Genomic DNA, 23,085 nt, shown 5'->3' on the forward strand with positions numbered 1-23,085 from the left:
TCTGTTTGTCTGCTTTTTGCTCAGGAAGAATGTTATCAAAGATTGACTACAAAAAATACTATCTTGTTTTATGGTTTAGAGGTACATCATTTGGTGGTGTTTTTAAGGCATGAGTTCATGACATGATGTTTGAGGGTATGTTTGTCGAGTTTAATTCAGCCTTGGTGATTTGGCCGCCATCAGTTTGTGCCCCTGATGATCAATGGGACACCAATAAGATGGCGGACCCATATATCTCAACTAAATCATGCTATCTATTATTTCGTCACATATTACTACGGAATTATGTGAAGAAATTGACGGAGAGAGGAAGCAAAGGGATTAAGGACGTTCATGGGCAAAAGATCCCATAAAGAATGGGTATCCCCGACTTTGTTCATTAGTCGTCAGAATGCGTGGTTCACCCTTTTTACGGTAAAACATGGAAAGCTGTCAAAAAATATTTGTATTTTACTGAAAATTAATTGATCGTCCCTATTTTTCACAAAATTCTAGAAAATAACCAAATAATTAATTAGCATTTGAAATTTAAAATGCTATTGTGCTACAAGTGTGGACTTGAAGCCTTCGCGTTACGTGAAATTCTATTCCAATTATGCACAAAATATATATTATTTCTATTTGATGAGCTTGGGCTCACTTAATTCATGCGCGTAGAAAGGATGCGCGCGAACAATACCCATGAACGTCTTAAGACACCTATCAGACCTAAATAAACGGATTGGGCTGCCTGTGCTACCGGATCAGCGGACTAGTGATAGAAAATATCGATTTGGGCCTCTTTTTCAATATTGTTTCAATATTTTCAAGATGGCGGCGAAAACGAGAGACTGTGAACAAGTATTTTGGTTCCCAAAGCACGCTAGGTCCAAGTTTTCGTGACCCATAAGTCCTTTCGGTCATTGTACCGTTACAGTCTCTAAGTGTGGAGACGGAACGGACGAGCGAGAGACTGTGGAAGAGTCTAGCCTCTTTTTGGCGACGAGACGAACCGCTGACCTATTTTATAGTGAGATATTTGAATAAATGTATGATTAACTTTCCCGTCTAATTAATCCACGTATGCAATAAAAGAGAAAATAGGTCGAAACATGAGGACTTAAAACGCAGAAAAGTATCATAGAAACTGCCTTCTACTTTGCGCTTTGGACTTTACAGCTTTAGATCGGTAAGTAGTCATGGTTGAATGGTAAGCGATTGTGTTGAGTATACCACTAGAGGGGTAAATTATTACTTATTACAAAGTGTACCAGAATACCCAGGAGATCGAGTCCCAGGACAATTCATTTGAGGAATTATCAACACAGTTATTACACTGATTCCTTAGTTAACTCTCTCTCTATTCCTCTCCTTCCTTCATTTGCCGACACTTAGCGAGATAGAGAAACAGTCACGATTCTGTCGACTCCACTACATCCTTCTCTCGCCCAGAATTCTCAATCATACTTTGCAACAACGACATCTAAGTTGAGGCAACCTCTATAAACTCTTAGGACTCAAGTTATATTTAAGTCTATTCTATGCGTAATAAAAGATTCAAATTGGCTTCACTGCGTCTATATATTATATAATCTCAGATTGCCAATAACTTTTGAAACATGGAAGCCATTGTCAGTCCCGTATGATTCTTGATGATTTATCCTCAGGAATTCGCAATTCACTAGTGTATTTCAATGAATAAAGCTTTATGGACCATTGGATAACCTTTTTCTACTTGTAAATTTAATTTTAATATTGAAAAAAAGCCTTAACATTGAATTAATGCGTCTAACGCTATATAAATAGTTCACTACCAATGGTTTTGAGTGAGCGCGTGGCAGCTGATATCATGTTAATATTTAACCCACACTGCTGAAAACGAGACAGAAAAAAAATAAAAAAAATAAAAACAACTCGAAACTAGAACACAAACAACGACTGATCCATCTTTGGGAATGAAGAAATAATAGGGATCTCAAAATGACTTTTTTAACCCGAATGGATACATACAGTTAATCCCAAAAACGTTGTCCAAGTGAAAAGAGGTTTATAGGACAATAAATGTCACGTGTCTCATTAAATATTCAGTTTTACGCGCGTGTGGAACTAGGAATCTGAACGTGCTGCATCACATGAGTGGCAGAAAATGTCGACGGCGGGTAATTCAAAACAAGTTCTTTCGACTTTAGAAGTTCGGGTTTTGGACTCCAAGAAGAAGTCTAGCTACGTTGTAAGAAGTTTACCCAATTTTCCAGTGTTAGAGACCGTTTCAGAGCTACGTTCTGAGCTAGTGAAAGCCTTACCAGACTTAGAGAACGTTCTGCAAGACTGAGTATTGAGTAATGAGCAAACCAATCTGCACGTACCATACCTTCTTGCGCGTGAATCCAAGCCTGTGGACCGTTCTGCATAATGTTTGGGCACTAAAAGCAGGGCCAGTTGTATTGAATATTTTCGACGCTATTTCATTCAATTGCATTTCAGGATGTTCTAGAAGACACTCCAACTTGGTCGACCGACGGGCCAAGGATTAATGTCTCCACTAGTGTAGATGTCCGTTTGACCGTTTTAGGACTTACAAACAGATTAGCGGCTATCTCCTGGTATGTTTTTGCATAAAACAAATGTTGGTATACCATTCTCCACCTTAAATCATCCGAGAAAGCACGCGGCATCTTTCAGATTCAGTTTTCAATACTGTAATTTACTTTTGCATCAGTATAATAATTTAAAAAATCCACGCGCGTAAAACTGAATATTTAATGAGACACGTGACATTTATTGTCCTATAAACCTCTTTTCACTTGGACAACGTTTTTGGAATCGACTGTATAGTAATCCGGTAATACATTGCCAAGTCAAAGTTGGCTTTCTATTTACACAATGGTTTACAATCGAAATTTAACTAGTTCTTTTTATATTTTGTTGTTGAATCTTGGCACATTTAGACCATAATCTTTCCAGTAAAAAGAAGGGAAAGCCTTATGTTTGCCCACCATTGGCAGCTCCCTTCCCCCACGAGAGTTTATCATTTAAACCAAGCATGGCGGGACGTTCTTTTAAAAGAAGGCTCTCTTAAGGCCGGTCTAGACGGTACGATTTTCGCCTACAACTATCGTATACAACACGCTCGCGTCTGTCGTAGGCGAGTTGTAGGCTTGATTTGCACGCTACGACTCGAGTTAAGTTGTAGGATGCCGCGAGCGTGTTGTATACGATAGTTGTAGGCGAAAATCGTACTGTCTAAACCGGCCTTTAATGACTGCTCTGGCTGTGTCATAAACCAATTGAACACTTTTTAATTTTACTAATCATAGCATGTTTCCTTTTTTTTAAATCCTTAGGAGGATACTAAACTCATGGACTAGTTTTTGCACATTAGTCATTACTTTAAAAGTTTACATAACAACGTTTCAAACTTTTAGAAAACGTTTTAACTGCAGAATTTAAAGTTTGAACGGACCAAAATATTTGTCATTAAAAAAGAAATACTATTTAACCGGCTCTCAGACCGGCTGTAAAAATTATAAATATATTATTGCACTTCTTGTTTATTTTGTGGTGTTGCAATCGTTGATTGAAATTTTTCTTGTTCATATAAACTTTTCAAATTTCTTGGAGCAAAAGCAACTGTCGGTAGCCGTTTCTAACCCTCTAAGAAAACGTAGAGACTAAAATGCTCAGCTTAAATAATATATCATACGTATCTGCTGCCAAAAGGTTGAATATTTGTATGTGAATTCGCGTAGATTGTGGTCCTAAGTTTGTTCAGTGTCTCGTGCTCAACAGCTTCCAACTTGTTTTTAACACAGTACAGGGACATGCGCGCGGATTTTACGAAAACGCCGCAATATTATGATTGTGACAATGTTTTCATTTTTGGGGGATCGGAGACAACATTTTTGGAGCTAAAAAAAATCCATACATTACGGAAAAATGGAATTTAAACCGCGTTTTCACGTGGGTATATGTATCTCTTTCAGACAACTTTTCCCTCCAAACGAAGTCTTGAAGCATGGCCAATAAACTGGTATGTTATGTTCTGTTCTGGACGAAAAATATAGTTATGGGCTAACCCCAGGGGGGATATAGCGAGGATTCGGGGGGTAAACCGCAATTGAAACCCGTAAATGAAAATTGCAAACCCCTACATTCTTAGGATCTCTACGTCACCACGTCTGTTTCGACTTCTCTCTAATCCGTGTAGCTTCAGCTTTGAATACTCTTAAAACAGAGCACTGATGGAGAGAGGGAAGTAAAGTGCTCACCGTCGGCTTCCATTGATAGCAGTTGAATTTCATCTGAAGGAACTACCGACGTTAAATATAGGTACACTTTACCTTTACCTTTTTACAAATCTTGTTTTGAAACCCAATGTATCTTAACTTATTTAATTTCATGCGCTACCCGGAAACAAAGATGTCACGCGGTTGTAACGTGGTCGAAAAATATTCCGCCCTCCCTATAAATGCGGATTGTTTTGTACACGACTAAACTCCTGCAAAACTCGAAACTAAGTATGATGTCTTGGATAAATTTTTATGGAATTTTTACTTTCGTTGTTGCTTCTCAGCGAGTGTTTTTGGTAATTGTCTTGTCTGGGATGTTATCTATTGGAGTCTATTTTATGCTTTCAACCGACATGATGGATAAATTGAATTGGAAACGACTTAAAAACAATGGTGAGTCAGTTGTATTAGAGAAAGAAACACTTAATCACATGACTGGCTCCGCTTATCAATCACGAAAAGACGACACAACACCACTACACGATAAGCGAGGGCAGTTGATATAGACGACATTATACACGCGGATACAATACGATGATACAAAACGACGCAATGCCACACTATCCACGACAAGACAAGACACGGTGCGGGGCGATACGAACAATATCATACTTTATTATACAGATATCGATAAAATACCAGGTTTTCTCTAGTGTCGAAAACTTGATATCTTTAACCAGTGGGAGATACCATATCTTTCACACGTGAAGATATCGCTGTTGACAATAAAGAATAAAGAAATAAAGAATTTTTGAGCTTTTGTTTTATTTAAGTTTCATCGATATCTATATAATAAACAGAACATTACATGGCCGCTTGGAGATACGAATTTTATCTTCTGGTGTTCAATTTAGATATCTCACTCGTGAGATATCAATTGAACACTCGAAGATAAAATTCGTATCTCCGTGCGCCCATGTAATATCCTCTATATATGATACAATACAACAAGATACCGATATTTCGATTCGATAAATCAATGTTTTGGCTAGAAACGTTTCAAAGATTTCTTTTTTGCATTTTACTGCAGTGCAGAGCAATGGAAAGAAATCATTACGAAACGAAGAGAAAGTCAATGGTGTTTTATCATACACACGAACCACAGTACGAAGCAAAGAATTTATATACCCAACCACAAAAATACAGACACATGAAAACATACCACCAACCACAACATTACAGACACATGAAAACATGCCACCAACCACAACGATACAGAAACTTCAAAACATACTACCAACCACAGCGGTGCAGCCTGTACAAAAAAGAACATTAGGTGAGTATTGCAATAAAGACATGGTATGTTTGAAACACATTTTACTTGGTCAATAAATCACAATAAAAAAAGGAATAGTTGGAAATTTAATTTTTCTCTTTTACTTCTTCTTCTTCTACTATTACTATTACTATTACTATTACTATTACTACTAACATTACTGATACTGATGCTGCTGCTGGTGGTATAAAATAGTAGAAATTTTGTCCAAATAGCAACAGTGAAACAACTGAAAACAAAATAAATATATGTGTTTAGTGCTATAGAGTTTTTGTGCTATTTCACGAATATTATATGGTTTGCACTCCTCCTCCTCTTCTTATAAAAGTATTGATTAGACCTATACTAACTGTTAACTAAAAATCGAATGAAAACACATCCACAGAAGGAGGACGTCATGATAAGAAAGACAACAGTGAAAATGGCATACGATCCCAAGACATCACTCTTTTAACGGACGAGTTCCTACAAAATAATCGTGATGGATCGTATCCAAATCTCGTACCCTGCCCATACTTAGCGCTACGAAAGACAGCTAAAAACCCTGTTACCAGTAAATTACCCTTGGCCTGTGTTCCACATCGGTACGTATTTTACAAAAGGACATACGATTTGACGTCACAGCATTTTTTGTAATATTTTTTAAATATTCATTGTTTTTTCATTTGTTCTGTAGTGTCATTCGCAAAATTCGGTAAAGCCCCTTCCCTTATATTTTTGGCTGTAGTTTGGCTGTAGTAGTGCTAGTTTTGGCCCTGCACTTTTCCAGTATCTTCATTTTCTTAAAATTATCGTAAACTTAGAACATGAACTAACTTTGGCTCTTTCCCCCTCTTTTCACAGCCCCAGTAAAGAATTTTGTGAAGATGCAAACAGTTACTTCGGAAGACCAGACCAACCACTGGAAGAAAGAAAATGTGACGAAACTTCCTACGAAGATATCTGCACCTTTACTCGAACAGCAAATAAGAAACATGAACTGAATTGCGACGCTAAAGTTTGTGGAGGAAACGAAGTCAATGTAGGTTCTATGGACCCTAGTATTGGAGTCATAACAAGATGGGAGGCCATTAAACCATTCAGCACATCAGAGGTCAGGAAATATGTCGACAAGAAGATCAAAGAAAAGCATACTTTTTGTTTCATCAAGTGTGGTGGCATCTTACAAGCTTTAATTTACCCACCGAGAATCATCACCAACAAAAATATCAAACCAGAAAATAAAATTAATATCAATATTGTCGTGTTGGATTCTATTTCTCGTCCTCATTTCTTCCGGGTCATGAGACAATCCGTTGCAGCCATGCGAAAGGTTATTTACGATGAGTCCATCAATGCTACTGTACTGGACTACGAGCTGTTTCAGAGTATTAGTATGAATACCTTTGACAACATTCGTTCCCTGTATTCTGGTATCATACAAGGTAAGGTTATCTATTTCATAAATTCACATCAGTCTGTCCTCTTCTTTACGATAAATTGTGTCATTACATTGTCAAGGTAGTGTGGTTCCAAGGCTACTACCCCATTCATACCAAGACTTAAACATGTTTAAAAGTGGTTTAACTAAACAGGTTTGGAAAACTATCTACGAACATTGCACAATATTTGGTGGAAATAATGCATGTAAACTATCCTTTGTCTTGCTCTGACAATATTTTAGAAAGTTTCATTATATATTGTAGGTTTCCAGTTTCTCAATTTTTGTCCTAATCAAAACATAGTTTAACTCACATAGGTGTGAATGGGGTATACGTCTCTTGGATCTGCATATAACTTTGGCAATGTGATGGCGAAATGTATAGTCAAGAAGAGGACAGACAGGTGATCGATGTGCCGTCTTAATTCAGTCTTGTTGTCTCTTGTGGTTAGCTGTTAATATTAATCGACATCATTACTTTAACAAAGCTTTATTTGTCTCCTGGAAGCCACATAATGCCTTGCGATCTAAGATGGTCACTGCATCATCCAATTAGTTCATTGATGGGTTGCAAGCATTCTCAAGAGAGTTAAAACTCAAAGTGTTGTTATTATTAGTTTTACATTCTTTTTTTTTCTTTCTTCTTTTTGGTAGGTAATGATGACTTCTCCAAATCCAGCGCTTCCTCAAAAACCTTAGGTATCAATGTCATGAACACTGAGTTCAAAAAACATGGCTACCAGACAATGTTCCAGGAAGATCTCTGTTGGCATGACTCATGGGGTATCATGCTAAGCAATATTAAAGCTGCAAGTGGAGCCGTTAATCAACAAACGTATGTATATATCACTAAGTATATACACTCAATAAGACTAGTCCTAAATTACCGCTGTGTTCCTTGATCACTGACTCATTTAATCAGGCTTAGCCTCGAATCAGTGTCTAAATATTCGCAAATACCAATGGTAAGGTAAAAAATGCACAACTTCAACAGTACAGACACTTACATTCCACGGAACTTCACTAAAACCAAGGATATTCTGCACAAAATCTAGGGTAACCCTGAGTAAGAGAGAACTTGAAACTGCAGTATTGCAAAATCATTGCAGGGCTCAAAAAACATAGAACATCGAAAGTAAGACCGAAATGGTATATGTAAATTACGTTAATTACATGTATCTAGTCCCTCAGAGTTCAGTGCTAGGGCCACTTTTGTTTCTTTTATATATTAATGACTTTAGCAATTGCTGTAGTTTATTTGACTTCCATATTTTTGCAGATGATACTAATTTATTTTACTCAGATTTCCGTATGACTAAACTTGAAAGTGTGATTAATGCTAATCTGAAACTTGTCTCTTGCTGGCTTATGGCAAACAAACTATCATTGAATATCGATAAGACAAACTTTATCATATTTCACCCTCCACAAAAACCAATAAACTACAAAGTTCGATTAATGATCAACAGCAAGATGATAAAACAAGAGAAATATATCAAATATCTAGGTCTACACATTGACTCCAATTTAAGCTGGAAATTCCACATCTTACATATAACAAAAAAAATTAAACGCAGTATTGGAATCCTTTCAAAGATTAGATATTATGTAAGCCGGCAAGTACTCGTTCAGCTTTATTATACTTTGATTTACCCTTTTTTATCTTATAGTTGCATCACCTGGGGAAATACTTATAAAACTTCTCTTCAGCCTCTTATTACTTTACAAAAAAAGATAGTGAGAATAATTACCTTTTCAAATTACGACTCTCATTCCAGTCCACTCTTTTTCAGTCTAGGAATACTTAAATTGGAAGACTTGATATACTCAAATAGTGCTCTTTTTATGTATGACTATAATTCAAACAGACTACCAAATACGTTTATAAACTTTTTTAAAAACACACATGAAGTACATCAACACAACACTAGATTGGCATCTAAAAAAACATATCATCTTCCCAAAATAAGAACCAATTATGGAAAACTCAATATTCGCTTTAATGGTACTAAAATATGGAATGCCATTGGAGAATCTCTCAAATCTATGACTCGCAACCTTTTCAAAAAAAATCTTAAAACCTCTATAATATCAAATTATTGATAGTTCTATGATGCACTTCTAGTCCAGCTGATAGGAGCACAGTCCATTTTGTCTTGTCTAATGTCTTGTCTTGTCACCGGCTTATCTTGTCTTGTCGTTTTTTGTTTTTGTCTTGTCTTGTCTTATCCATTGCTTTAGTCAATCAGCAACAAATAGATTTTCTCCGCATGGACCAGCCACTTAGCTCGATTAGCTATTGCTATTTCTAATTGGCTGTGCTCTTGTAACCGGCGGCAAGGCGCTCAGCTATGAATCAGATTGCAAGTGGTTTTGACAAAAGAATTTATTGAAAAATTCACACAACTTTACAATACATGAAAAAAAACGGGAACGAGATTACAGGATATCTCTAATGAAAACAAGAAAAATATTTACAATGAGATAAAATAAATTTGTAGCTTATCTAAATAGCTAAAAGTTATGAATAGAATACAGTCTTGCTAGATATAAATAGAAACGGAAATACGTAAATTACGTCACAGGTAATTTGAATATTGCATACTGATTAGCAGTGTTTACAATACGCGAGTGAAAATTACTAGGTTGCAAAGTTTAATGTACAAGTCGGTAAACCGTTTAAAATGAACTAAACCAATGGAAAAAGCAATAGGAAAAATTGACTAGAGGTTAACTATGGCTTTAGGTAAGTATTTTAACCTTTGTTTATGACAAACTAAGAATTACACGGTTTACTGAACACGCGGTCGCGACAATGACCTTGAGTGTAGAGTTTAAGTAGCGAACAAATTAAAGGTTGGAAAGAAAAGGTCTTTTATCCCGCAGTTAAGGCTATTTATCGTAGTAAAAAGGTTAAACAAGCGAGTAAGGCGGTAGCGATCCTATAGTAAACGTCTTAAAGAGTTTAAAAGACAAGATACACTCAGCGTGATTACTAAATTACTACTGCGTGAATAACTTTGTACTAAATTACGCGCTAATGCGACTAGCATTACAAAAACATGAAACGAATGCTTAACAAATATATAGATAATCTAAGCTATAAAATATAACGACTAGTTAACGATATTAACATAGATTTGTCCTAAATCTATCCTAGGTAAAAGTGTAAAAGGCTTCAAAGATTCATACCTTTACATCGTAGAGAATTCCTTGTCTTGATATGTGAAAATATCCGTAGACAACGCAACGTCTTCAAGAACTTTTACTACACTGATTTAAGCTTAGTTTGGGCCTATTTTTATGGAAAAACCTGCATTCTTAAGACCTTACACATCCTATGCAATGTTGCACGCCCTAGGCGCAAACAGGATGTCCCAAACACGAACTTACGTAAACAAGCGCCAAACCTAGGCATGACTCACTGTAATGTAATTACGTACGGAAATTATTTCTTGCTTACGCATTTTCCACGCAAACAGTTAACTAAAGAATTACATTCCTATGTGTACACGAGGCATTCCTAATTAAAAATATAGATTTATGTCTAAATAATTACTGTCCAAAATAGTGTCTTTTGACTCTGTCACACTTGCCCCTCCTTTTTGTTTGCTTCGTCCTCGAGCAAATTCAGGAACAATGATACGCAGGTGGACTCGTCAGTGCTGAAGTGCGGATCTTGGAAGATTATAGAGGTTGCTGTGTTGGCCTGCCGTTGTCCTTGTGGAACGTCGGCGTACAGGTGCAGCCAGTTCTTCCTCAGACGCATCGTCACTATCATCATCATCATCAGGTTCAGCTGGTTCTGTCATTGGTTGAAAGGCGATTGTCATTCCTCCAATGTCATCTTCTTCATCTGATGATTCTGGCGATACAGTACATGTTTGTCTAGACCTGTCAGCTTGCCTGTGTCGTCCTCGTATCTCCAGCATTGGTCTTGGACACACTTGCATTTCTCCTTGACTAACAACTTTATCTCCTCCATGTCCATCAGCTCTTTCAACGACATATGTATTGTTGTCTCTTCGTTCGACGATTTTGTACACTTGGTTGTCCCATTTATCTTGAATCTTGTTTCTTCCTCTGACTTTACGGTTGCGAAGGAGTACTCGCTCTCCAACTTGTAGTGGTTCAGCCAGTGCTCTGCCCTTCTGGTCATGGATCTTCTTTCTGACGGTAGCAGCTTCCTTCAAGTTTTGTGTCACAGTGGTATAAGCTTCTCGTAGACGAGTCTGGTGCTTGGTAATCCATTGCTGGTTGTCTACTGTCACTTGTCTGTCATCATCAGGAAGTAGAATGTCCAAAGGTAGCTTTGCATCTCTACCAAACATCAGGTAGAAGGGCGAGTATCTAGTCGTTGCATGTGGCGTAGCATTATAGGCGTAACATAACTCTTTCAGGTGTTCAGGCCACCTTTTCTTTTCTGCTGGTAGAGTTCTTAGAAGCTCATGTAGTGTACGGTTGAATCTTTCGCACTGCCCATTTCCTTGAGGATGATAGGGGGTTGTCCTTGACTTCTTAATTCCATACACTGCACACAACTCCTTGACTAGTTCTACCTCAAATGACTTGCCTTGGTCAGAGTGTATTCTTTGGGGGATTCCATACACAAGGAACCATTCTTTAATCAGGGTCTTGACTACGGTTGTAGCTTTCTGATCACGGGTAGGTACAGCAATTGTAAACTTTGTGAACACATCTGTTAACACGAGGACATTTTCTCTTCCATCTGTTGCAGGCTCAAGCAAGGTAAAATCCATCGCTAGCACTTCCAATGGCCTAGTAGCTAGTAGGCTGCCCATCGGCGTCTTGACTGGAAGGTAGGATCCTTTGGCAATGACACATCTTACACAATTTGAGATCCATTGCTTCACATCTCCTTGCATACCGGGCCACCAACATCTTTTCCTCAAGAGCTGTTCTGTCCTGTCTTGTCCTTGATGTCCACATTGATCGTGCGCACCCTTCAGTACTTGTGATTTCATTGATGTGGGGAGTAGCAGTAACCGAAGCTCACTTCCCTGTCCGACTCCTGTACGGCGGTAGAGAACTCCATGGCTTTCCTCAATCCTGTTCCAGTGACTAAGCAACTTCCTTGTATCCCTTGTCTCTTGTTGGCTTTGCCTTTTACTTGGCCGACGTCCAAGGTTTCGGTAGTGGAGGAGACGACTGATACATGGGTCCTCCTGCTGTAGTCGTTGGATCTCTGTGAGAGGTGTGGTTGGGAATGAGGTTGCTTGCTCCTCCAGCGCACTTGTCTCTGTGTTGCTTATGAACGCTGCTGATACCATCAAATGTTGACGTACCTCTTCTGGTAGGTCTGTAGTATTGGTAGAATAGGCTAGTGTACTTCTTACTTCAACTGTGGTTGGTTCTTCATCTCGGTTGATGCGACTTAGAGCATCTGCATTCTGGTTGTGACGTCCAGGGCGGTACTTGATGGTGAAGTTGAAGTTTGCTAACTCTGCAGCCCACCTCTGCTCCACAGCTTTCAGCTTACTCTTTGACTGTAGGTATGTCAGCGGGTTGTTGTCTGTGTAGACGACAAACTTCGATCCCAGCAGGTACTCCCTGAACTTCTCACATACAGCCCACTTCAAGGCTAGTAGTTCCAGCTTCCTCGATGAGTAGTTCTCCATGTTTCGCTCTCCACCTCTCAGGCCTCGGCTGGCATAAGCGATCACTTTGACTCTTCCGTCCTGTTCTTGGGACAGCACGGCTCCCAATCCTTCGTTGGACGCATCCGTCTCTAGGATGAAGGGCTTGGTGTAGTCCGGGTAGGCCAGCACTGGGGCTGAGGTTAGTAGATTCTTTAACTTGTTGAAGCTCTTTTGGCATTCTTCTGTCCACAGTACGCCAATCTGCTTCCGGGTGGTCATGTTACTTCCTCCGCTCCCGAGCTCAGCAACTAACTTGTGCAGCGGACCTGCCACTTGAGCGAACTTGGGGACAAATCTTCTGTAGTAAGACGCGAAACCAAGGAATGATCGCACATCGCGCACTGTCTGGGGAACTGGCCACTCGTTAACTGCCTTTGTCTTTTCAGGGTCTGTCTCGACACCGTCAGCAGAGACCACGTGCCCCAGGTAGGACACCCGATCTCTGAAGAGTTGACACTTGGTTGGTTCAACCTTTAATCCATGATGCTTCAGCTTACTGAATACCGTTTCCAACCGCTCAAGATGTTCTTCAATGGTGGATGAGAAGACTATGATGTCGTCCAGGTAGACCATCAGGGTGCGAAGTATGTCCTCTCGGAAGACTCCTTGCATCAACCTTTGGAAGGTCGCTGGGGCATTCTGTAGTCCAAACGGCATGCGAGTGTACTGAAACAAACCCATGGGCGTTGTGAACGCAGTCTTGTGCTGATCATCAGGATGGACTTCGACTTGATTGTAGGCTGATGCCAGATCTATGGTGGAAAAGTACTTTGCGCCACGCAGTGCCTCCAGTGATTCCTCTATCCTTGGTAGGGGGTACTGATCACGCTTGGTTTTCTGGTTCAGCTTCCGGTAGTCGACGCACATCCTCAAGGCTCCAGACTTCTTTCGTACAAGCACTATTGGGGAGGCATAGTTACTCTCACTTGGACATATCACTCCTTTTTCTAGCAAGTCTTGTAGATGCTGTTGCACCTCCTGGTATTGGTTTGGAGGAATCCTTCTGTAACGCTCTGTGACAGGCACATCATCGTCTGTGTAGATGCGATGATATGTTGTCTTTGTACAGCCAAGGTCCTCCTTACATGAAGCAAACACCTCTTCATTTCTTTCGAACACCTGGAGAGCTTTCTCCCTCTGAAGTTCCGTCCCGGGGAAATGTTCCAGGGTAATCCCGTGAGGGGGTGTCTGTATCCTTTGCCAACGTACTTTGCCCACAGCTTCCCGTTGGGGTGGCATCTGAGGGTCAGCACTAAGGTTACAGCACACTGTCACCATGTTATTCTCGTGTAGGAACTCCAACTGCTCTCCTCTCTTGACCATCTCTCCCTCTCGCACAATTCCAATCCGCGTCCTCGGCTTTAGCCATATGTCCTTTGCCGTCTGGTTGGCAACTCTGACATAGTAACACGTCTTGGTAGTATCCACGAGAGTACTGGCCACGGTGAGGTTTCCTTCTACTGGTACACCAAGGGGTTCGATCACAGCATCAGTGCCCCATGATGGGCCTGTGACCAAGATATCAGATTCTGTGAAAGCAGGGACCCAGACTTTGTCTGAGCCGGCTACTTTCACGAACCCAGTTTTACGTTTACTCTTCTTCTCTTCATCTTGCAGGATCTGTTGGTATTGGGGCACCTGCCCAAGAACGTTGGTTCCCAGTAGGCCAGGTACCCTCCTCTGCATGACTGTAGTGGCTGCTGTGTCCTTCGTGATGAAGATGCCGCACCCAGGGACCACCACTCCTCCGATCTCTACTGTAGCGACGATATATCCAATGTAAGGGATGTCCAAACCGTTAGCTCCTCGCAGCTGCAGTAATCTTGTTTCAGGGTGTAGGTCTCCTAGGGTTGGCTGTAGCTTTTCCCTGTAGAACGACTCGGTGATGAGGGTAACCATGGAGCCCGTATCCACTAAGCTTTTCACAGGTACTCCGCCAATCCTCGCCACCACTGTGGGACTTGTCCCGACAAACTTTTCGTTCTGAAAAAGAGAATTAGAGCCACTACAGTTCCTCTCCACGGCGTGGCTCACTGCCGTGGAGAGCTGGAGTTTGACTCCTTCTGTGGTGCTGCTGGTGCCTTGTCTTTCAGGGGCTTTGGGCAGTTCGGCCGAAGATGTCCAAGCTCGTGGCAGTTGTAACATCTCCTCGGACCACGTGGGGGACTTCGTGGTGGTGATGGGCTTGCTAACTTCATGGTAAGTTGGGTTAGCAGCTTCTGCTGCTCATCCAGCAATTTTTGTTGCTGCATGAGCCTCTCCACCAGGGCCTTCTGTCCTGCTGTAAGCTCTTGGATGGCATTTACTTGGTTGCTCTCCACCAACACCTCCTTGGCCGCTGCACGGCGATGTGCTCCTCTATCTGTGTCTTCCGAGCTATGATAGGCCTCTTGCCTCACCTCGTTGAAGGTCTTCTCGGGATGTTCTCTGACATAGCGCTTGAGATCCCTGCGCAACAGGTTGTCACGCAAGTTCTCAACGAATGTGTCTCTGAGGTTCTGGTCCTTGTTTTCCAGGGCTCCTACGTGTACTCTGGTTATGTGCTCCGCCATTGACATCAGGGCATGGGCAAAGTCCTGGATGGGCTCCCTGTCACCTTGTTTTCTGGCGAAAAACCTCTGGAGAAGCTGGGTCTTGGTGAGCTTCTCTCCGAAGACGTCTCTCAGAATCCTGAAGAAACCCTCCGGGTCTGTCCAGTCATCCACAGGCCTTAGTCGAACTTCATCTCGAGCCGCACCTTCTAAGCTATGGTACAGGAAATCCACCGCCTCTTGACCAGTTAACTTCTGGGCAGCCACAGACCTCTGTGCATCCGCTATCCAGTCTTCAAGCACTTTGTCGTCTCTGCCACCAGCATACTTCCTCAGCTTCTTCTCCCTTGGCACTGTCACTTTTACCACTGGTGCAAAAACAGGTTGGGCAGGGGGTCCTCCTTCAGCCTGCATGCCATCCAGCTGTGCCTTGAGTGCAGCCAATTGCTCTGTGAGTGCAGCCACAGCTTCTTCTGCCATGATTTCAGTCTCGTTCCCGTTGGTAAATAATCAGTAACTACTAATGTCAACTTTCTTGCAATCCCACTTCTGACACCAAAAATGTAACCGGCGGCAAGGCGCTCAGCTATGAATCAGATTGCAAGTGGTTTTGACAAAAGAATTTATTGAAAAATTCACACAACTTTACAATACATGAAAAAAAACGGGAACGAGATTACAGGATATCTCTAATGAAAACAAGAAAAATATTTACAATGAGATAAAATAAATTTGTAGCTTATCTAAATAGCTAAAAGTTATGAATAGAATACAGTCTTGCTAGATATAAATAGAAACGGAAATACGTAAATTACGTCACAGGTAATTTGAATATTGCATACTGATTAGCAGTGTTTACAATACGCGAGTGAAAATTACTAGGTTGCAAAGTTTAATGTACAAGTCGGTAAACCGTTTAAAATGAACTAAACCAATGGAAAAAGCAATAGGAAAAATTGACTAGAGGTTAACTATGGCTTTAGGTAAGTATTTTAACCTTTGTTTATGACAAACTAAGAATTACACGGTTTACTGAACACGCGGTCGCGACAATGACCTTGAGTGTAGAGTTTAAGTAGCGAACAAATTAAAGGTTGGAAAGAAAAGGTCTTTTATCCCGCAGTTAAGGCTATTTATCGTAGTAAAAAGGTTAAACAAGCGAGTAAGGCGGTAGCGATCCTATAGTAAACGTCTTAAAGAGTTTAAAAGACAAGATACACTCAGCGTGATTACTAAATTACTACTGCGTGAATAACTTTGTACTAAATTACGCGCTAATGCGACTAGCATTACAAAAACATGAAACGAATGCTTAACAAATATATAGATAATCTAAGCTATAAAATATAACGACTAGTTAACGATATTAACATAGATTTGTCCTAAATCTATCCTAGGTAAAAGTGTAAAAGGCTTCAAAGATTCATACCTTTACATCGTAGAGAATTCCTTGTCTTGATATGTGAAAATATCCGTAGACAACGCAACGTCTTCAAGAACTTTTACTACACTGATTTAAGCTTAGTTTGGGCCTATTTTTATGGAAAAACCTGCATTCTTAAGACCTTACACATCCTATGCAATGTTGCACGCCCTAGGCGCAAACAGGATGTCCCAAACACGAACTTACGTAAACAAGCGCCAAACCTAGGCATGACTCACTGTAATGTAATTACGTACGGAAATTATTTCTTGCTTACGCATTTTCCACGCAAACAGTTAACTAAAGAATTACATTCCTATGTGTACACGAGGCATTCCTAATTAAAAATATAGATTTATGTCTAAATAATTACTGTCCAAAATAGTGTCTTTTGACTCTGTCACACTCTTATCACCTGCAATTTCAACTATTATTATTTATATCTGTAAACTATTGAGCACAAAGATTGATTGATTGATTGATTGGTTGATTGATTGATTGATTGGTTGATTGATTGTGATACGACTCATGGAATGTTCATCTAACGTTGCACTGACAGAACACGTTTCATATCGTCTGTGTATCTCAAATGGATATCGGGGCCCGGTAGTACGAAACCTGGATAGCGCTATCCGACGTATGAATCTTATCCAGTGGATAGATTTATTGGAAGACAGCAGCGACTTATTCTCTGGATAAGGATTTACCCACAGGACAGCGCTATCCAGGCTTCGTACGACCGGGCCCAGAGGATAAGTATGTCATTTCCCAGAATATCGTTCGATCTTAGCTTCTAATAACTTATGTTTTGAGACCATCAATGATTTTATGTGCATATATTCACGTGTCATTCCCTAGAGGATTATGTTTTTGTTTTACGGACACACGAATAGACCCTTGCACGTGACGTCAAAGTAGCTCGTTCTGGGGGACAAAACATAAGAATTCCAATCTCCTGAGAATTGGAACCTAATTGAACCAAGGGGTCTATAGGGATACAATTCAAACAAACAATCTTATTTCCAGTAGAATGACATGTCAGTGTGTGAGTGGGAAAATCTTGCGCCCAAGCGAATAAAAAACGCCAATTTGTTGTGGATGCATAAATATTTATTTTCGTGGTATTTCTTTTCCCTCCTCACAGATGGCAAGCGTTCCAGAACATTGTCAAACAACACAATCTCGATCATATAGGGATAACTCATTTCAGCTGTGAGGTGCTAAAAAAGTATGGTTTGACCAACCACTACGATCGGCCCGCCAAGGTTTGCTTGAATGGAAAGTTCTACAATGTTTACTTCTTGAAGTATTTAGAAGAGATCTTTAAAGAAATAAGAGAGACAGACGATAGCGCTCCTATATTCTTGTACCAGCATTTTAACAGTGGCCATACTGAAACGGGGTCTCGAATACGCAACGATGATCGTGGACTTGCAGAATTCATCCATAACATGGCCAGGTAAGATTGGATCGAAGCGAAATCAAATAAATAAATAAATAAATAAATAAACAGTGGCATTTCCATATAGAGTAGTTCTTCGTCCACGAAATTCCAAATTGAGTTAAGAGGTTGATTTTTGCTGAGGGAAGAAAACCGGAGAGCCCGAAGACAACCCTCGACGAAGCACAGGAGAGAACCAACAAGCAACTCTACTCACACTGACGACACCGGGAATCAAACCTGGGTTCCATTGAAGAGAGGCGAGCGCTCCCACCACTACGCCACCCGTGCTTATCACGTGACATCAAATTTATTCTTTTCAATTTCATTTTTAAAAAACATTTTCAAATGAATAAATATGACCGCGTCAATTTATTAAAAGGGTTTATAGCTCTAGTTATTTTTTAGTTATCAATGAATAATAGCGGTTGGTAGTTTACTGTAGAAAATTTCTCTTTTTTTTCTTTCTTTTAGCGATCCCAACACGTTGACAATTCTCATGGCAGACCACGGCCACATGCGCACTTTAAGACACGAGCGCTACCATCCACTTCTCTTCATGATTCTGCCTAATCACGTGGCAGACTTATTAGGCAAACAAAGAACCGAAGCATTAGTATACAACCAAAATCGCCTACTATCAGCCTACGATCTTCATACGGCACTCATGTCACTACACGACGAAGACAAGAAGTTTTCCGTGGATTATAAAGTCAACGGCGTGTTCTCTAAGATTCCAACCAACAGAACATGTAGTGATGTACCTTTGAGGCCGCTAGCTCGGTGTCAGTGCGAAGGAGCGGATTCCAAAGTACAAGATAATTCCAACAGTAAGAGATGGCTGGCGGAGTTTGGTTTAGGAAGTTTGAACAATATTATCCAGGAACAGTTTTCCAAAGGTAATCGCAAACACAATATCATCTTTAGGCGAGTGCTTCTCACAATTCTTGAGCTCTTTCGGCGCTTACTACGTGCTGTAGTACTGGAAGCAGTACTAAGTTTGTAGTACTAAGCATGGATAAAGGTGTTTTATCATATAGGGGAAAAAATCCGTTGTAGTCAGTTTTCGTTATTTTTGTTTCTTTTTTCCCCTGTTTTCTGCGCGTGCGGATAAGATCAGCAAACGTGCAACACTCTTACCAACTGAGCTAACCCGCTGGTGGTTACACCGATATTTTTTTCCAACGCAACTAAATTTTAAAGACAGCGAAGTATTACCAGCAAAGTTGCAGACGTGCTTACATGGCGAAAATATATTTATTCGTAAGTATAATTGCCTTTTAGTGAACTAAGTATTGTCCCTATTTATCTTACAGGCCTAGAAAAGAATTCCGTGCTCAAAGGATATGGAAACTGTGTTCGCCTCATCGGTTCTTCGTTTCGGAACATCATTCAAAGCAACACTGGTTCTCTAACGAGACTAGATCTGCATGTTGATAGTAAAACCTTTGGTTTAAAAGAGGACGAAATATTTACTGTTGCCATTGAGTTGAATGGAGAGACACCAACCCTCAAGTCGTACGTCAGGCGAACTTTATACAACAAGTTTAAAGACTGTGTCGATAGCAACGTTGATATCAAAATCTGCGCGTGTGATAAAACAAAACCAAAAAGTAACCAAACACTTCGAGTATTGAAGACAGAAGACATGAAGAGTCTGTTATCATCTCCGATGTTTGGAGCTGAGGCTGAAGTCAAAGATCTTCACGGAGGCTGTCTATTCCAGATAACACGACATCACCCGAGTAAAATAAGCATTGCTTACGAAGTCGCCAACTCGTGCCAAGGACAAACTTATCAAATATCTGTGAGCGGGTCTCTGTATCATATTCTTTCTTCGAGACCGTTTCCCTTCGAAGTAACCGTACAACCTAATAGTATATATTTCTTATTTTCAGCGGGCAGACAAATTTTAGGTCATAGTCAATTGGATATTACAATATCAGCTAGAAAAGTCAGAATATAATGCTTTTGAAATCAGTTCGATTCAGCGCGGTTTTATATAAGAGGATGTTAAAGAGTAGCACGTGCTCTTGAAAATACGTCCATAGATTCTTTTATAACGAGAAATGAATAGGAAAATGTTTGGGAGATTCTCATTAGGTGAGGTATTTTGCATCGGTAGCTTTATCGCTGAAAGACTTGTATGAACCTAGATTACACGGCATTATGTTTATTCCCACGAGAACAAAAGCCGTTGATTAACTTCGTCCTGAAGCGCTTGATTGCGGGGTTACGTGTGGGAAATATATTGTTCCAGTCAAATTGACCAACTCCACTTTGGCGTAGTTTTTTGCCCATTTCAGACCACGTGTCAGTCTATTGAGAATAAGATTCTTTGTTGGAGTCGTATTCATATTCATGTGTCTTCTCATGCGCAACCGTTAAACAAAGTAAGAAAAAGGAGGCAAAAGTCTACGACAGCTGTCCAGCCAAGGGCGCTAGGGCAAAAATTGGTGGTTTTTTAGCCGTTAGACTCCGTTATATTGGTGTTTTTTAGCCGTTAGAAACTGTTTAAACTGTTACTCATCTGTTCTGTTATGTGCTGGCTTGATTTTTTTAGTTTTCCCGTCTATATACGCCAAAAATACTGCTGTGACCAACGGTCCAATCGTACGTAACGAACTACTGTATCCTATACCTGTCTCGTGACCGCTTACGCAAGCGTACGCGTCGGTTAATAAGTTAATAAGTTAATCCAAATCCCCTAGAATAACCAAAAATGAACAGGGGTAGGAAAAGAAAGGCCAATCTATTGTTCTCTCGTCTGCTCGAGTAATAGGATTAAAGTGAAAGGTACGGTGGCAATTTGTTTACTCAGCGATGACAGATGTGTAACCAACGAAACCTAACGAACCAACTTCGGATCTAACCGAACTGGCCTCGCCGAAACTCGAACCCCGACTTACTTGTCAACTTACGGTTTTGCTATGGCTGTAAATTAGAAGCAGTTTTAAAAAACCAGTTCCATTCAAACTGACATCCAAAAAATCCACGAATCATTAAACAATTGTAGCTTCTTTAGTATTATCTTGAGCGAATGGATTCTGCCTGCGGTTGGGATTTCCAAACAGATATTGGATTAGCGCTTGTACTTTGTTTGCGGCAATGTGTGGATCCTATTTCAAAATTAGTACCATATGTCTGGAATCTTTTCGATACGAAGAATGTCTTAGAAATAACTTTCGAAATGCATTTGTAAGTTTTATTTTATTATTGGTAATCGTTCAAAATTATCAAGAACGTCCTGGGAACCCAAATATCATTTACGAGGATTAGAGATACCATCTATTAAACACAACACGTGAACGTTGTAAAAGGTCACGGCCGGGGGCTGTCATCGGATAAGATCGTTTGGGCCACGAGTCGGGGTTCGAGTTTCGGCGAGGCCAGTTCGGTTAGATCCGAAGTTGGTTCGTTAGGTTTCGTTGGTTACACATCTGTCATCGCTGAGTAAACAAATTGCCACCGTACCTTTCACTTTAATCCTATTACTCGAGCAGACGAGAGATTGGCCTTTCTTTTCCTACCCCTGTTCATTTTTGGTTATTCTAGGGGATTTGGATTAACTTATTAACTTATTAACCGACGCGTACGCTTGCGTAAGCGGTCACGAGACAGGTATAGGATACAGTAGTTCGTTACGTACGATTGGACCGTTGGTCACAGCAGTATTTTTGGCGTATATAGACGGGAAAACTAAAAAAATCAAGCCAGCACATAACAGAACAGATGAGTAACAGTTTAAACAGTTTCTAACGGCTAAAAAACACCAATATAACGGAGTCTAACGGCTAAAAAACCACCAATTTTTGCCCTAGCGCCCTTGGTCAAGCCAATAATCACACCAGATCCAATCATGTTACCATTGCCTGACGAAATACCAAAGCCGACCCAACCGAGAGTCTTAACTCGAGCGGCAAACTGAATGCTTTTTTTCTCATTGTTAATTTTCCAGTAAATTTTGAAGGTTTTTGACTCGTCTAGGTAAGCCGAATTGGTGTACTCGGAGTCCAAGTCGGCACGAACCGAGGACCCGAGTAAGGAAATTACTGCAAAACTTGCAAGAACGGATACCACTCCGCCAGAAAGCATCTTGATGTCGCCGTTGTCCTAACGCTCTGTCCCTCAAATTGGACGGATATTTTTAGTTATGTCACACTCTCGAACATTACTGGATGATTTGTTAATATATTCTTACGTAACGTCAATTTTAAAAGATCGAGACCCTGTTGGTTAAGTCGTGCCCTGTAAGACCTATAGTACATGAGCTGGACAGTATGTTGTTTGTTTGCTGGTTGGTTGATTTGTTTGTTTGTTTAGGTTTGTTTGTTTGTTTCTTATTTATTTATTTATTTATTTATTTACTTATTGATTTATTTCAGTTTGAACATTAGTAATTTAGTGAGAAAGGAATACATTAAAAGACAAAAGAAAAAGTTCAGCTTCAGTGATCTTCTTTTGTTTTCTAAAGTGCATATCACCGTTAAAAACAAGCCACTTTAGTCAAATTGTAGACATCATCAGTTTTCAAATGATATACATATGAGGTCGATTGGACAATTCCTGGGCGTGATATTGAGGCTTAAAGGTGCTATTTTGGGCTTCCTGTGTCAGGGTGATTTTATTTTGATGATTATTGTTCTTGAAAAATTAAATAAACCCAGGGAAAATCCATCAAGCTGGACTATCCTGGATGGGCTTATTTCCTCATTGCTCTCCTGATTGGCACTTCATTCCTGTTCATTCCTGTAATAATGCTGTCAAGACGCTTTGGAGTTTTGAAGTTTTAGAGAGAGCAATATGGAAAGGCAAAAGCTGGAGAGGATGTAGCTCCTGCTGCTATTACACCGTCCATGTCCCATATTCCCCTGCCACCTTCTGAGCTTCCACTTGCAGGAAGAGCTGTAAATGGACAAGCATAACAAGGAGAGTATCTCTGTTTGTCTGCTTTTTGCTCAGGAAGAATGTTATCAAAGATTGACTACAAAAAATACTATCTTGTTTTATGGTTTAGAGGTACATCATTTGGTGGTGTTTTTAAGGCATGAGTTCATGACATGATG

At 40.2% G+C, this 23,085-nt stretch overlaps 2 protein-coding genes and 1 long non-coding RNA gene across 3 annotated transcripts; 2 read left to right on the forward strand and 1 right to left on the reverse strand.

Moving 5' to 3' along the window:
- Nucleotides 1-1,044: 1,044 nt before the first annotated feature.
- On the forward strand, nt 1,045-20,717 carry LOC116297421 (uncharacterized). Its single transcript, XM_089025671.1, has 10 exons — nt 1,045-1,168; nt 3,963-4,009; nt 4,553-4,661; nt 5,299-5,544; nt 5,930-6,128; nt 6,388-6,968; nt 7,619-7,799; nt 17,723-18,037; nt 18,494-18,918; nt 19,336-20,717. Exons 2-10 carry the CDS (start codon nt 3,995-3,997, stop codon nt 19,983-19,985), a joined length of 2,721 nt encoding a protein of 906 aa, XP_088881797.1. The 5' UTR covers nt 1,045-1,168; nt 3,963-3,994; the 3' UTR covers nt 19,986-20,717.
- LOC148913967 (uncharacterized) lies at nt 14,510-16,978 on the reverse strand. Its single transcript, XM_089038180.1, has 2 exons — nt 16,585-16,978; nt 14,510-15,844 (listed from the first exon to the last, which is right to left on the reverse strand). The coding sequence occupies exon 2, from the start codon at nt 15,633-15,635 to the stop codon at nt 14,655-14,657; it is 981 nt and encodes a 326-aa protein (XP_088894306.1). The 5' UTR covers nt 15,636-15,844; nt 16,585-16,978; the 3' UTR covers nt 14,510-14,654.
- LOC148913968 (uncharacterized) lies at nt 15,939-16,947 on the forward strand. The gene is made up of 2 exons (XR_016121358.1): nt 15,939-16,138; nt 16,553-16,947. It is a non-coding gene; the product is annotated as an uncharacterized LOC148913968 (long non-coding RNA).
- Nucleotides 20,718-23,085: the final 2,368 nt, after the last annotated feature.

Source organism: Actinia tenebrosa, unplaced genomic scaffold (genome assembly GCF_029948245.1).
Source record: "Actinia tenebrosa isolate PJP-AT-01 unplaced genomic scaffold, QUT_ActTen_1.0 PGA_scaffold0__85_contigs__length_37466705, whole genome shotgun sequence".
NCBI lineage: Eukaryota > Metazoa > Cnidaria > Anthozoa > Actiniaria > Actiniidae > Actinia > Actinia tenebrosa.